At 41.1% G+C, this 16831-nt stretch overlaps 1 protein-coding gene across 1 annotated transcript; it reads left to right on the forward strand.

Annotated features, from left to right (window-relative positions):
* Positions 1 to 7467: 7467 nt before the first annotated feature.
* PDZD9 (PDZ domain containing 9) lies at positions 7468 to 15538 on the forward strand. Its single transcript, XM_067461752.1, has 3 exons — positions 7468 to 7647; positions 9919 to 10111; positions 14956 to 15538. The coding sequence occupies exons 1-3, from the start codon at positions 7488 to 7490 to the stop codon at positions 15470 to 15472; spliced, it is 870 nt and encodes a 289-aa protein (XP_067317853.1). The 5' UTR covers positions 7468 to 7487; the 3' UTR covers positions 15473 to 15538.
* The last annotated feature ends 1293 nt before the right edge of the window (positions 15539 to 16831 follow it).

The raw sequence follows: 16831 nt of genomic DNA on the forward strand, positions 1-16831 counted from the left end.
AATGGGTGTCCACTAATGAATAGCAGGTGAGTAGATTATATTTCAGAGGAAGGAACTGGCAAAACCACCTCTGAGTAGTTCATAGAAAACCCTATGAAATTCATGAGGTCAATAAGTTGACATGGAACTCAGAGGCATAACAGTCACACATAGACACATAGCACATAAGAGGCTGAGTCACAGAAAAAATAACTAGATAATTCATTCTTTTATTTATTTCCTATATTTTTAACCCTCCTTCCTCACCCCTGAGGGGGGACTCAGGGCGGCCTCACAAAAGCACCATAAGATGCCGACATCATAAAAACAGAAAACCATACATTAAAAATATTAAAAACTGTAATTAAACAATTGATAAAACAAGCCTGTTAAAGTCGGAGTCCAAAGTCCAGAGTCCAAAGAGAAGAAGTGCAGTAGAGCCTCGCTTATCCAACCTTCGCTCATCCAACGTTCTGTATTATCCAACGCAGTCTGCCTCCCGCCCGAATCCACAGCTGTTTCATTACATTGCAATGTTTTGGTGCTAAATTCAAAAATATGGTAATTACTACATAATGTTACCATGTATTGAACTGCTTTTACTGTTGATTTGTTGTAAAACATGATGTTTTGGTGCTTAATTTCTAAAACCATAATGTAATTTGACATTTAATAGGATTTTCCTTAATCCCTACTTATTATCCAACATTTTCGCTTATTTATTTATTTACAGTATTTATATTCCGCCCTTCTCACCCCGCAGGGGACTCAGGGCAGATTACAATGTACACATATATGGCAAACATTCAATGCCAATGACACACAACAGATATAGACAAACAGACATAGGCTATTTAACTTTTCCTGGCCGCCAGGGGAGCTGTCGCTTTCATTGTCCATCTCCGACACTGATGAAGTACTTCCGCATTCCCCGCATGCTTTTGCTGGAGTGCTTTGCTGCAGTCTTTTTTATGGCCTCGTAATTTTTTTGTTAAATTAGCCTCCCCACACATAGGTGGTACCTAATTTTCCTACTTGACAGATGCAACTGACTTTCAGGTTGCAAAGGTCGACAACAAGCTACACAATTGGTTGGAAGCTCACTCTGACCCAGTCTGGCTTCGAACTCATGACCTTGTGATCAGAAGTGATCTTAATGCAGCTGACACTCAGACAGCTGCGCCACAGTCCCGGTGCAATCTAACGCTCTGCCGACCTGTTTATGTTGGATAAGCGAGACTCTACCATCAATCTTTTCAAGCTAATCTCCTAGATATACTTATTTCCTTCAACTAAGTGCAAATTGTGAGAAACCTAAACTGAATCCACTTGTTACCAGTGATGTAGGATGGCTGACCTATGATTGGTATGTTAGACTGCCAGGTCTAGTAACTCCAAAGCCACAGAGTTGTAACACTTCTAAAAATATATCTGACCGTAGCAACACCCTTTCCTTCCAATGGGCATCTTGAAATTGCACACCCGGAACACTAATTGCCATGTGACATGCGGATTGTCTACCCAGTTTATTTTTAGAACCTTCTGCCCAAATTACAGGGTATAATAAAACTGCCACATTCAAGCTGCAGTGGCATGTAGAGTTCCTTGAAGTAAATACAGTCAAATACCTTCTTAACTCTGCTACCCAATAGGTTATGAATCGAACAGGTCACCATCCATAATCCCCAATAGGTTGTTATCCCAACAGCTCATCATCCTTATCTCAGTATGTACTTAGTTTCCTATATAGCTCTTTGCCTTGCTTAATTGTAAGGTCACCAACAGAATGGGCCATTTCAATCACAGTTCTATACCTGTAGTTGTGGTAGTATACATAAGACATTAAAAGATGGAGGACATTTGTGAGGCCAGGTTCTGATCTTTACTCATCACTGGAGGTGCCAAGACTATTGGAACTCAATGGGGATTCTAAACGGTTGCTAGGTATCAATATCACCTTGCCTACTAGGTGTTTTCCTTTCATGTGATTCTGTAGGTTAGTGTCATTCTGTAGGTTAGTTAGTCACTTCTCATAAGGCATACCAGAGGTGTTGCCCCATTTTGTTTGGCTAGCCAGAGTCTCTTGAGGCTTTGTAATCATGGATCGCAGAAGGTCTTATTTTAGGAGAGAGTCAGCTGTTCCAAAAACTGTATCTCCCCGAAGGCTATCTGTCCGAAGGAGATCTTGGTCTCGAAGGCGATCTTCATCTCGAAGGAGATCTACGTCCCGAAGGAGGTCTTCATCCCGAAGGAGATCTTCATCCAGAGGAAGATCATACGAGAGGAGGAAGTCATCTGTTAGAAGGAAATCATCTGCTAGAAGAGTGTCCTATGTCAGAAGGAGATCATCTGCTAGAAGAGTGTCCTATGCCAGAAGGAGATCATCAGCTAGAAGATGGTCATATGTATCATCAGGTAACTATAACACTAGAATTAATTTGAATCACTTATAAAACTCTCAGTCTCATTTTCCTGCCTTTTCTTTGCCACTAATGTCACTATTTTGTTGACAGGTCATTGTTGCGTTGTTTTACAAGCCTGTGGTTAGAATGGGAATGTTAAATGTTCTCATGTTAGGATATGTGTTTTGATAAATCATGACTTTGCTGACTAATGTTAGGATTTTAATTGATGGGTACCTTAGCTGGCATCCATGTGTGATGAATTTGACATGCCCAAAGAGGTTTTAGGGACTCATGTTTTTCCAGCTGTAGTTTCTAGTGTTGGGGAAATGGCTTTTGGAATGAAGATGGTCTTCTAATGTAGGACCGGGTTGTGGCACAGTTGGTTGGGAGTTAGATACATTAAAATCATTACTGACTGAAAGGTCATGAGTTCAAAGCCAGCCAGGGTCAGAGTAAGCTCCCAACCATTTGTCTAACTTGCTGTTGACCTTTGCAGCTCGAAAGACAGTTGCATCTGTCAAGTAGGAAATTTAGGTACCACTTATGTGGGGAGGCTAATTTAATTAATTTACGACGCCATAAAAAAAAATCTCCAGCAGCATGCAAAAGAATTAGGAAGCACTCCATCGGTATCACAAGTGGATGGTGAAGTGATAGCTCCCCCGGTGGCCGGAACTCGAAGCATACCCTCACGAAGCTGGAAAGTTAAATAGCCTCTGTGTGTCTGTCTATAGATGTTGTGTGTCTATGGCATTGAATGTTTGCCATGTATTGGGCATTGTGATCCGCCCTGAGTCCCCGGCAGGGTGAGAAGGGCGGAATATAAATACTGTAAATATAATATAATATAAGACACAATATGAAAGTTTTCTAATTGAGGAGGAAAAGGAAGTCAACCATCCCATTGGGCATGCTTAAAATCTGGGGTGTGTTTTAAAGCAATATCTGGATCCTGTCTCTAAGAAGAACCTTTTGATTTAACAAATATTGTTGACTTCTTTCAAAAGCCATTATCGAGGGCAGTAGTTATGACACTGAATTCAACGACTATGGACTTCATCAGACACAGGTCCCTATCCTCCTGTTTCTACACACTTTAAAACCAGTTTACAGATGGAATCCCATAGCGTCCATCACATGCTGCAAAACTACTTCTTCCAGTTGCCTTGTGGGACTCCGTTTGTAAACAGTTTCAGATATGTTTGGAAATGGAGGATTCTGGAGTTGGGGAGCAATCATATCTTCAGAACTCCCACTGTGTGCAGAAATGGCCAAAGGCACTTACCTACACGTGAGATGGGAACTGCTAGATTCACCAGTGTTAGTTCATTTTTGTGATGTTTAGAGTAAGCATTCCTGTGGCCAGTCTCGAAATTAGCTTCGATGCTCCTTTTCTTGCCAATACTCTTTTATGAAACTTTAATGCTATTTTTTAATTTATTTATTCATCAGGGATTGTTTAATTTTGAACTTTGCTGTGGCTATATTTCTTCCCCCTTTTTAGACCTTGATTTCGGACTTCCACAATTGCAAAGTTCCCTTTTTAAAAAAGAACAACAACAATACGGAATGGGCAGGGACTATTCTCGTCTGTATGATAGAGTGCAATTTTGAACTTTGCTGTGACAATATATCCTCCCCCTTTTTTAGACCTAGATTTTGGACTTCCGCAATTGCAAAGTTCACTTTTTAAAAAAAGACGAACAACAATAATACGGAATGGGCAGGGTCTACTCTCGCTTGAATGACAGATCAGAATGCAGAGGATTACACTAGAAGCAGTAAAAATACACTGCGAGTGATGTTCTTGAAAATATTATTCCTTTTCCTTAAATATAGAATGGAACCACATACTATAGTAAAAATATTATTCTTTCCTTTCTTTCATCCCCTTGTGGGATGAGGTCCTTTGTTTTTCAGAACACCATAATAAGGGAATATGTAAGTTTATGACAAGCCTGTCCCAAGACATGTTGCTTCTGAAGGTGAGGAACGCAATGTCAGGTAGACTGACAGTTGGATCTTTTTTCTATATTAGCAGTAGAAGGGCATCTTCCACCCAATCTAAAGATCACAGGGTAGCTGAAATAATGAAGGGCAAGCCTTTTAGCACATGGCTTTCTCATCCCACATCTGCTGCTGCCTCCCAGCATCCTCCATATGCCGTCCCGCCTGAGGGGCTATAACTCTTAGTGAAAGAGACATAGACGTGACATCTTTCCCCCATGGGATTGCTTCTTGCCCTCCTTTAGGAAACTGGAACTCCCAAGGACCAAAACACTGTAGATAACTCAAAATAGGTTTTATTGTTCACAAGGAGTTATCCCTTTAAGGCAATAAGCTGGAAGTTTCAAAGGAGGTAAAGGAAATATACATTACAGTCTCTGGTTGTCTTGGGTCCAAGGAGATTTCGCAGCTGTGAAGCTTTTCCTGTTCCTTCTTTTTTCAATGGCTGTGAAGGTCGGAACAAACACAACCCCCAGTCCAATGGCCTATGCTGAAGGCACAGAGTCTTCCTTTTGATGCCAAAGGACTGGTTTGAAGGCGCTTGAGTCTCCTCAATGTTGTCCAGAGCGATCTGGACATGAAGTATGAGTCACAAGGGTAAAAACCTTAGAATTGGTGATGAGAGGTAACTTAATCAAGGGCTTTAGAGCCAAGTCTCTTTCTCACGTCTATCTGATAGAAAGATTGATGGTACAATGGAAAAGGAAAAGCTCTGCCCTCCTCCAGGAAGAGGTGGAGCCAAGCAATTGAGCTGAGGAAGCAATATAACTGGTACAAACATGGTGATCGAGCGTGGTCTACTCCATGAGGTTACGACTGGTACAAACAACATTGATTGACAACTATAAATAACCAATCAATCCAACTATACATTTACAAACTAGGCAAGTTTGGGCATGTTATACAGTTTAAACCTTTGCATTTTAAAGTTCTACACATATGTGGCGCCACTCACGCTGTCACACTCCATCCGAGCTACATGCCTAGTGGTTGTGTTGTTCTTGGATTACAGTTAAGCAAAATGAACTTTGAAACATAACCCTATTATTGTTTTCTCTACAGAAGATGAGGACTCCATAAGCTCTGATTCTGAGGATTCCTGGGCATGGGATTTAGGTGAGTGGCAGGAGAATTGGTTCTTCAATGCCATAAAATTTGGCAACAGTTATTGGATTTTGTATGTGCTACCAATCTGCAATGTTAGCATGGGAAGGAGTTCCACATTACAATTGTGTAGATATTACAAGTCCCCACTCCCTGGCCTTTGAATGGAGAGTACTGTTCCACCACTCTTAACATACTGTCATGTTTGGAGAAGCCAGGCAGCAAGAGAAAATAAGGAAAAGGGGGAGAGCACACCTGGAATGGGTGTTAGATTTAGCACAGGTAGTCCCCAAGTTACAAACAAGATGGGTTCTATAGGTTTATTCTTAAGCTGAATTTCTCTGCAAGTTGGAATAGGTATATTTTTTAAAGTGTAACTCCATCCAAATATATACAGGTAGTCCCAGAGTTACAAACATCCAGCTTACAAATGATTCATAGTTAAGAACTTGAGGGACAAAGTTTCTGATCTTAGGTAATCAAGGTCCTGGCTGTCATTAAAAAAGTTAATAAATGCACGTACTCCGAGCCCCTATTTCTGCAAAGGAGTGGTGGACTCTTAGCTTCAGGTGAATTGCATACATCTCTCAAGCTTGTCTGGCTGGCAAAAAACATCACGTATCTTTGCACACACACAATGAATCTGCTGATTACCTGTCTTGGGAAATAGCCAGAGGGATTTGCTGTTTTTTTCCATTCTCAGGGGATTACCTGAATGGGGATACTAAGGGGTGACTGTAACAAAAATAATCAAATTGATACACATTTGATTACACAAAAATAATTTAATTGACACAATTTATTAAAGGGCTAGTTATGATATGATTCATGGGGTATAGCTGCTGTTGGGTTAATTCCCAATAATCTAAAGCTTTGAACTTGTGCAACTCCAAACTCCAAGAAAGGTTTTATATATATATATATATATATGGTGCAGCGGGTTAAACCACTGAGCTACTGAACCTGCTGACATAAAGGTCAACGGTTCACATCTGGGGAGTGGGGTGAGCTCCTGCTGTTAGTCCCAGATATTGGTGCTCCATGCGGTTATGCTGGCTACATGACCTTGGAGGTGTCTACTGACAATGCTAGCTCTTTGGCTTAGAAATGGAGATGAGCACCACCCTCTAGAGTCAGACACAGGACATGGCTAGACTTAATGTTAGGGGAAACCTTTACCTATATATATATATGTGTGTGTGTGTGTGTGTGTGTGTGTATATATATATATATATATATATAGGTAAAGGTTTCCCCTGACATTAAGTCTAGCCATGTCCTATATATATGTGTGTGTGTGTATATATATATATATATATATATATATATACACACATATATATATAGGATATATATACATGTGTGTGTATACACACACACACACATACCCTTAGTGAACTATAAATCATTTGGGGATGGGGGAGTTACCATGGCTTGATAACAGTTGAAAAAGAAGCCAGAACTTTTTAAGAGAAGGAAAAATATAAATGTTATATATTTGAAAATGTACTTGCAATTACAGTAGAGTTCCACTTATCCAACATAAACGTGCCGGCAGAACATTGGATAAGCAAAAATATTGGATAATAAGGAGGGATTAAGGATAAGCCTATTAAACCTCAAATCACGTTATGATTTTACACCAAAACATGTTTTATAACAAATCAACTGAAAAAGCAGTACAATACACAGTAATGTTATGTAGTAATTTCTGTATTTACGAATGTAGCACCAAAACATTGCAATGTATTGAAACAGCTGTGGATACGGCCGGGAGGCAGACTGTGTTGGATAATACAGAACGTTGGATGAGTGAAGGTTGGATAAGCAAGACTCTACTGTATTTCCCTTGCAACTAATCCAGAGAAGTTTTATATTGCAGAATGAGGCATGATGGGCTTCGTGGGTTACTGGTCTGAATAGAAACTTAACTTATTTTAGACTGCAAAGACTTTGCCTCTGTTTTGTTTAGACTCAGAGGAAGATTCAAATATGAACCAATCTGAACATACTTTAAGCACAACAGTTAAGACAAATATACAAATGGAAGAGGATGGCTTAGGCTTAATACTCATCCAAAATGGACCCTACATCCAGATCGCAAGTCTAGTAGAGAAAAGCACAGCAGAAAGAGATGGAAAACTGCAGTCAGGTAAGGAAGGAAACCACAGGGAAATGCTGTGGGCTCTTTTCAGATTAACTATAAATCATGGGAGGCCATTGTCTGCCTTTTGTTTCCTGTTTCCCTTATGCCTATCCCTGGCAACTTTAACTGAAAGCAAAATGTGATTTCACTCCAACTGACTGAATGGTTCATTGCCTGCGGCCTCTATCAGTTGATGAACTGGAGAAATACTAGAAATAGCTGATAGAGAAATAGCAACACATCACCATCTCTTTTCTTCTTCACTTCATTTCAATTTTATTCTTCAGACCTTTACTACACATATTTTAAATGTATATTATTCTTGTGGACCCCACACTTAGGGCAAATTGTATTAAATTATCTTGCAAGAGCTGCGGTGGGGACGGGCCATGGAAAGCGAGGAACCTTTTATTTGGCAAACTCCTATTTTGTGTACGTCCGGAAGCATGGAGCAGCCCAGCAATAGCTACCAGCGCTGAGGATGCCTTTTGAAACTATCTTTCCCCATTTGATTAGTTATATTGTTTCCTAACCCCTAAATAAATGTGCACCTTGTGTTATCTGCTGTATCTGCTTCATTGTATCTCTTTCTGCCTTTTGAGTCTTTTCCTCCCTCTTTCGCCTTCCGCAGCCGGCCCCGATGGCCACATGGGCCACATGGTCCTCACGGCTCTCAGAGCAAGGCTCTCCTTCCCATTTTCCCCTATATTAATCTCACATATACGTCAATAAACCCTGTGTCAGTTCCAACCCCCCATGGGTGCCCTGGCCTCCATTCGTTGGGTCCCCCTTGGTATCCATGGGTCTCCTTGTATATGTGTTCCCCTGCTCCATGGATGCCCAGGCCTCTGTACACTGGGTCCCCCTTTGGTATCCATAGACTCTTGTGTGTGTATGTAATGTTACATTTTATGTCTTAATATAAAATCCCTTTGCAGAAGTATGCCACCAGTCAAGACCTTTTGGTGACTTTTCGTCAGCACCTCATGACTCAGGAGTTGTCTTCCTGGCCATCATCTACATATATAGGACTCAATCACCCATCACTCTTGGGGCCAGTCCATCTCTACTGGCCCTATAAACTATGACTGTGCAGAGGACAACAGGATCCATTCGCAGGGCCACCTGTCCTTTGTCTCAGTCACCTGGACATTACAACGCCATTCACCACTTGGCATGACTATCTGTTTGCTGGGAGGTTATGTCCTGTTGTTCCACAATGACATTTCTCCTACTTATGGTGATAGGACTTCAACATGGACAATATTATGCTTTTGCACTCCATGGACAGCAGTGCCAGAGGTGCTGAACCCATTCGCTGGGGACTCATATTGTAATTATTTTTACAGTAAAATGCATGGGACTTGATAGCCCCTCTTTGTTCTGTCCCTTGTTGGGATAAAGGTGATTCACTCAACAGTACTTTGCAATCCTTTGTCTCCCAGACCAGCCTGCCCCCCATTAGCCATTGGAGAGCGGGAATCTGCATTGGAAGTGGTAAACGCTCTCTGTTTGGCGAGCGCTGCAGTCCCATCTCATCAGGGAATCCCATCCAGCTGATCATGATGTCGACGAAGCTCAGTCAATTATGGCAAAGCTGGGGCAGGAGTGGGAATTTCAAAGGGTTTCACTGTATTTAAATGTCTATTTTTCAATGTTATGGCCTCTCAGCTTTCTTTGGCGGATAACCGCAAACTGGCATCCACTTCAGCTGACTGTAATAAAATACCTCGGTGAGTTTTTCTTCAACTTGGAGAAATGTCTTAATTTGGGAACATTAGGATAGTTTCTTCATCTCGCCAAGCGCACAGCTCCATAAGCACCCTGCTGCCGGTGCTGGTATCCACTTATCAGAACTTGGTATCCGTGCTTCAAGTTTCACTATCTGCAGCCTAGACCTCAGTGCCTTAAATTGCTCTATTTCATTATTAGGAACATACATGTATTTGAGTGAAAAGAATGCTTCTTTGTAATTTTCAGAGATGGGATGGGAAATGTATGCTTCCAAACATTGGGGAAGCACTCTTTCCCATCATGGCTTTGAATGGGAGGCCTCTCATTTATTCAAAGACTGTCTCCAAACTGTAGAATCCTGTGATAAAATCGCAAGTGATCCTCTAGAATTATGAACAAATGATCTTTTTGATAAAGGAATAGTTGTTCAGCATTCACATCCAAAAATGTAGCATTCGTCTTTAGTTTTCAGCATAGTGTTTGTAATCCCAAACTGATGTTGTGATTGGTATGTCATTAGACCTTCTTTGCTGCTCTTACCAGGGGATACACTTCTGAAGATCGGACACGCAAATGTTTTAGGATGGACACTGCGAGAACTCAGGCAACTTTTGCACACCACTCCCATTGGGACCGTTCTGCAGATCCAGGTTTACAGAGATTTTATGAAGCTGCCCAAGAGATGGGAAGCTGCTATCGACAACATTCCTGAAAGAAGGGGACCCGCGATAGAAGAGTAAGGATTTGCACATTCCTGAGTGGAATTCTGGGGAAGGCTTGGAGCAGCACATGGGGGCACCTTTGAAGATAACAGCCCAAAAATCCCGTGGTCATATAGTTCCTTGAAGGGTGGATCTGAACTAGGACTCAGAGCTGAGTGGTAGAAGGCTTTGCCTCTGTTGTATATCAGCCTGTGATAATGTCTGATGTTCATGTTGATATTCATGATGAGGATGGGGATGATGTTCATGCTGATGTTCATGAAGGGAATAGGGATGTTGATCCAGTTCCTGGGCCAGGATCTAGTGGTTTTGGGGGTGAGGGGTCGTTTGGGCCTGAAATTGTTTATTTATGGCATTTATATGCCGCCCTTCTCACCCCAAAGGGGACTCAGAGCGGCTTACAAGATATATATCCATACAATATATATGAATGGAGTTTAAAAGAGAGGCCAGAGAGGCTTGAGTTGCTGCAAGAGGATTCTCAAGGTCCCAAGCTTGAGAAAGGCCTTTTGCCATAGTTCTCTGGTCAGTTATCTGAGAATGAAGTTGATTTTGAGGTAGCAGTTGCAGGACTTCATGATGGGAGTAAGACCTTGAACAGGAAATGAAGTTTTAGTAAACAGAAGCAGTCTGTACATCAATTAAGACGCTTAGCTCAGCTTCAACAGAAGATAGATAGTAAACCAAAACTAAGAAAGAATCAATTCCTATCAGTTTTGGAGTTAGGAAAGGGTTTATAAATGATTTGTGAGAGATGATTGCTTCAGTTGAGGCAATATCAGAATAATGCCAAGATTCATGCACCAAGGTCTGCCTAGCTCTTGTTTTGCCTATGGGATATGCTTCAGTATTGTTTATGGATTCAAATGCCTACTTTCATGGGTTTCCTTGGACTCTTTGTTCCTGTCTTCCTTTGTATCAATTGGATTACTTTTTATTGTGGATTACTTTTTACTGCTTTGACTACATATATTCCTAAATAAACTGCTTACTGATTTTACCCAGCTGGTGTGGTGTTTAAAGTCAGAAGTGGTTCTGCTTTGGAGTACGACAGTCTCTAGGCCTTTGGGGAGTGTTAGGAAAAGCCGCCTCTGAAACTCTGCAGGGACACAACCGGTCAATAAAGATCACAACTAAGCAACTTTAGAGCAGGGTCCTCAAAATTTTAAAGCTGTGGGCTGGTTCAGGGTCCCTCAGACTGTTGGAGCATTGGACGATAGTTTGAAAACATGAAAGAACAATATAATATTTAAAATGAAGAACAATTTTAACCAACACAAACTTATCAGTATTTCAATGGGAAGTGTGGGCCTGCTTTTGGCTGATAAGATAGTCAAGTTAATTAGGATTGTTGTTTTTGTGTGCGACCCTAAGTCTACAGTTTAGGGCCTGTGGGCCATGAGACCCCTGGTTTAGAGGGGGAGGGTTATCTTTCTTCATCACTACTTTACTGGTTGCTCCTGACACGATAAATAAAATAAATATCTACTTTACTTGCATTAGGTCAATGCTGATTTTGAACAGAATTGGGTTAAGGGCTTAAATAAGTTGTCAGGAGGTATGTGCTTGTTTTGCAGAAAATTTACATCCCTTCTTTAATCTTCCATCTTTGTTTGGCAATCTAATTTTGGGGAGAAATGAGGGTTGCATGCAGCTTATGTAATTCTCATCCTGGCATGTTCCATATATGGATCACTGCATTACTCAATGTAAGACATCTCGCCTATATTGAAGGCACTATTTCCCCACTGAAAAGTAGAAGATAAACCATTCAGCAATGGTTTTATACTAAAGATAATGTGGCTTGATATTGTTTTGTCAAAGGCTTTCATGGCCAGAATCACTGAGTTGCTGTGATTTTTCCAGGGCTGTGTGGCCATGTTCCAGAAGCATTCTCTCCTGACGTTTCATCTGCATCTATGGCAGGCATCCTCAGAGGTAGTGAGATCTGTCGGAAACTGGGCAAGTGGGGATTATATCTCTGCTGAATAATGTCCAGGGTGGAAGAAAGAACGCTGGTCTGTTCAAGGTAGGTGTGAATGTTTCAATTGGCAATCTTGATTAGCATTTAATGGCCTTGCAGTTTCAAGATCTGTCTTCTTTACTGCTTGGGGGAATCCTTTGTTGGGAGTTGATTAGTTGTCTCTGATTGTTTCTTGTCTGGAATTCCTGTTTTTTGAGTGTTGTTCTTTATTTATTGTCCAATTTTAGAGTTTTTTAAAAATATTGGTAGCCAGATTTTATTCATTTCATAGATTCTTTCTTTGTTATAATTGTCCACATGCTTGTGGATTTCAATGGGTTGTCTGTGTAGTCTGACATGGGAATTCGAGACAAGAAACAATCAGGGCCAGCTAATCACCTCCCAACAAAGGAAGTAAGAAGGTGGCCAATTGAAACATTCACATCTACTTCAAACATACAAGAGTTCTTTCTCCCATCCTGGACATTATTCCATGGATATATAAACTCCATTTTCCTAGTTTCCAACAGACCTCACAACCTCTGAGCCATAGATGCAGGCAAAACGTCAGGAGAGAATGCTTCTGGAACATGGCCATACAGCCCAGAAAACTCACACGAACCCAGGCTAGATATTCTCTGCTTTGTGGTCAGCTCTATGTAGGTTTCATGAAATCTACAGAATCATCCTGATAACTGTAGGAGGGAAGATACGTTGGGGACCTCCAGCGAAGATCAATAATTGGGTGAGTTTTGGCAAGGAGCACTTCTCTTCATGACAACCTCTGCTTGGTTTAAACTACATTTTAAGGAGGTGTCAAGATCCACACAGCATTGTTTCCAAAACTTGCAGTAGCATTGCACTGGCTTTCTGTAAACACTCTGTGGAATTAATTTGTGTTTAACAGGCTTTCCTATCCTAGTGATTAATGTGGACATTTCTTACATAAAACAGATGTTTTCTTTTCTCCATCTCCAAAGAATTGTATTGTTAAGTTACATAAGGAATGGAGAAAACAAGTAATGGAAAGCTCGGCTGGCGGACAAAACCAGCAGCTGTATTCTTCAAAAGTGGGAAGAAGTTAGAATCATAGCGCGGGAAGAGACCTCGTGGGCCATCCAGTCCAACCCCCTGCCAAGAAGCACCCCCAACAGATGGCCATCTAGCCTCTGCTTAAAAGGCTTCAAAGAAGTAGCTTCCACCACACTCCAGGCCAGAGAGTTCCACTGCTGAACAGTTCTCACAAATTAGGAATTTCTTCCTTATGTTCAGGTGGAATCTCCTTTCTTGTAGTTTGAAGCCATTCTTTCACATCATAGTCTCCAGGGCAGTAGGAAACAAGCTTCATTCCCTCCTTCCTATAACTTCCCCTCATATCTTGATTCATGGCCCTCATCATGTCTCCTCTCAGCCTTCTCTTCTGCAGGCTAAACATGCCCAGCTCTTTAAGCTGCTCCTCAAGGGCTTGATCTCCAGACCCTATATCATTTGAGTTGCCCTCCTCTGGACATGTTTCAGCTTGTCAACACCTCCCTTCAATTGTGATGCCCAGAATTGGACACAGTGTGATTCCAACACAGTGTGATTCCAGGTGTGGTCTGGCCAAGGCAGAATAGAGGGGTGCATGACTTCCCTGGATCTAGACGCTATACTCCTATTTATGCAGGCCAAAACCCCTAGTAAAATACCTAGACTGAACTCAGCTTTTTTAATAAGGACATAATCACCAAACGGGACATTATCACCAAACAGGAACACAGGAAGATCATTTCCCCAGCTCATGGGTATCTGTATGTCTGTTCTATGGCTCTCTAGTGTTTCAGAGTAGAATTGTATCTTATCATATCAATAACCTGGTCAATTTTGTGAATTTTAATCTGCATTACATTAGTGGATTTTAACTTGCATTTTAACTCCTTATGTCTTATTGTATGTCTATTAATAGTGTTTTATCATTTTTTTTAATGATGTCTCCCGACTTGAGCCGCATTAACATCATCATCATTATTATTATTGGGAGCAAAAACTCCGCCATTGACATGGAACTGTTACCCCTAAGCCAAGTCATCTGCAAATATAATTCAACCATTTATTTTACATCAGTCACATTGGGTGTTGCCATGCCTGGCAAAACACAATCACTTGGCTTTCATAATGTTCTGCCTATGCAACAACTCTGATGGAGAATAAATGGACTCATACTAATGGGGCAGCCTTGAGAAGTAAGATTGTTGTTGTTTATTCGTTCAGTCGCTTCCGACTCTTCGTGACTTCATGGACCAGCCTACGCCAGAGCTCCCTGTCGGCCGTCACCACACCCAGCTTCTTCAGAGTCAAGCCAGTCACTTCAAGGATGCCATCCATCCATCTTGCCCTTGGTCGGCCCCTCTTCCTTTTTTCCTTCCATTTCCCCCAGGATCATTGTCTTCTCTAAGCTTTCCTGTCTTCTCGTGATGTGACCAAAGTACTTCATCTTTGCCTCTAATATCCTTCCCTCCAGTGAGCAGTTGGGCTTTATTTCCTAAAGTATGGACTGGTTGGATCTTCTTGCAGTCCAAGGCACTCTCAGAATTAAGATATTTTGCTGAACTGAAAAAAAAAGTTGGGATTCCACATTGCTGTTTTCTTTTATATCAACCAAATACATAAAACATTGGTCCAAAATTAATAGCTAAAAGAAGGCAACACTAGTTTTGCAACATACTACAACAGAGCTTTATGTTGGTGACACACCTTTTAGGCATGCATCATTTTGCAACACAGTAATTCAGTTGCCTCACCCCCATTCTAAACAATGAGTTGTATGTAAGTTGGATGTTTGTAACTCGTGGACTGCCTGTACTTGTCTTTTGGGAAACAAATACTTCGTAAAACTAATTGCATTGTAAATTTTAGGACCTCAAGCTGTGCCAGCGAAGAAGCGTGGACAAGCAGTGAAGGCTCTGATGAGATTGTTACTGACCACCTTCCTTGCAGTGGTGGCAACAAAGAGGACAAAGTGGCTGGCGGGACCCAAACAGTTTGCTTCGACGAGGACGGCATCTGCACTCGAACTGGAGTCACAGGGGCTCCTGTCAGCAGCAGAAGTGTGCTCTCAGAGACTTTTCCTAACGTGAGGGCTGTACAGTCCGTTTCTTTTGAGCCATCTAACCAACCAAAATGGATCTCTAAAGACTGGCACATCGTTGAGAGGAAAACCTATACATTTACTGTGGGTTCAGACATTGGTTGTGACATCATGATCCATTCAGATTCTAAAGAGGAAAGTGATATGGAGACTTCAAGTTCATATTTAATCTCTTCCTCACCATACTGGATTATGAAACAACATCCCACTGATGCGTCATCAATGTCTTCATCTTCTGTTTCTGATGCATTTTGGCTTGATAAGTTTGCTTATGAATATAAATAAACAGGCAATAGTTTCACACTTCCAGGAACTGGGTCTCTCTAGCAGGATTCTTTCTCACACTTGCCATCCTGCAACTAATAATAAGATTCATCCAGTTGATGATCTGAAAACCTGGTTTTTGAAACAAGGGGCATCTTTTTAATATAGATAATCTTAACAACACTCTTGCAGACATCGTGTTTTTAAATGTCTATTAGACAAACTTCAAACTAGATCTGCAAGACTAGCATGCCGTTGTTTTCCACTTTTAGAAGTAATAGCATGAACCTCAAGATAATTCTAATGTACTAAAATGAATACACTTTTTTTTAAAAAAAAAACCCAATATTACTTGCAAGCACACATATGTTGAGGTTATCCATGAGGAAAGATAAGGGAGTTGTTCTAAACTTCTAACCACAACCCCTTATTTTCTCTAAAATGTATGTGTATGCTAGACTGCTTGGCCTCTTTTGTTTAGCATATGGTTGTCAAACTGCACCTGAAAATCCTGATGGCTGGAGTTTCCCCAGTTAGACAAAGCTGCTCCTTGTCTTCTATATTTTTAAATTATCTTTATCTCATCTTTCAAAACACACCCTTAAAAAATCCCTAAAAAAGCCTAACACTTTTAAACATTTTACGAAGCTCCACAAGTTTGGGGTTGAAGACCATTCATGATTCCAAACTTTACCTGGGATGAGGGAAAATCCCTCATTTACGTTTAAGGAGATACATGGATAGAATTAATGAGAATTCTGAAACATGTATATCTTTCACATTTCCATCCTAACAGATTCTACAATATAGTGCAAATTAATCACAACTGAATTCAAATCAATTCATAGGAAAACAATGCCATTAAGAAAAGAGACACACACATGCACACCACCCCCAAGAAACTGTAAAGTGGTAATCTAAAAACCAGGAGAGATAATCCAAATAAGGATCTATGTGATTCACAGATTAGAGGCCCATCCCTGGTCCTGTCCACACAGTGCCACCCAGCTGACTTACAGAAGATGCTGCAAGAATTTGCAAAAAGGCCACCAAAATGATCTTAAACAGATATACAATACAGGAAAATGCAACCATCCATTTGACTGCGAATCGGGGTGAGCTCCCGGCTATCAGCCCTAGCTTCTGCCAACCTAACAGTTCAAAATCATGTAATATGAGTAGATCAATAGGTACCACCTTGGTGGGGAAGGAAAAGGGCGCCCCATGCAGACATGCCACCAACACAATTGGAGAAGTCTATGGATAACAGGCTCCTTGACATGGTAAAATGGAAGGCCTTTTCCTCTGTCTGTGTATTGTATGCCGTTGTTTACTGTGTAAAAGGCATTGAGTGTTCGCCTTCTATGTATAAAACTGTAA

This window comes from Anolis sagrei, chromosome Y (genome assembly GCF_037176765.1).
Source record: "Anolis sagrei isolate rAnoSag1 chromosome Y, rAnoSag1.mat, whole genome shotgun sequence".
Lineage (NCBI taxonomy): Eukaryota > Metazoa > Chordata > Lepidosauria > Squamata > Dactyloidae > Anolis > Anolis sagrei.

What these genes read in the sequence shown, in the direction of transcription:
- PDZD9 (XM_067461752.1), top strand. Translation starts at nt 7,488, where the DNA reads ATGAACCAATCTGAACATACTTTAAGCACAACAGTTAAGACAAATATA. An exon ending in AGATGGAAAACTGCAGTCAG is followed by an intron (nt 7,648 to 9,918) that starts GTAAGGAAGGAA and finishes TGCTCTTACCAG; the next exon opens with GGGATACACTTCTGAAGATC. An exon ending in AGGGGACCCGCGATAGAAGA is followed by an intron (nt 10,112 to 14,955) that starts GTAAGGATTTGC and finishes TGTAAATTTTAG; the next exon opens with GACCTCAAGCTGTGCCAGCG.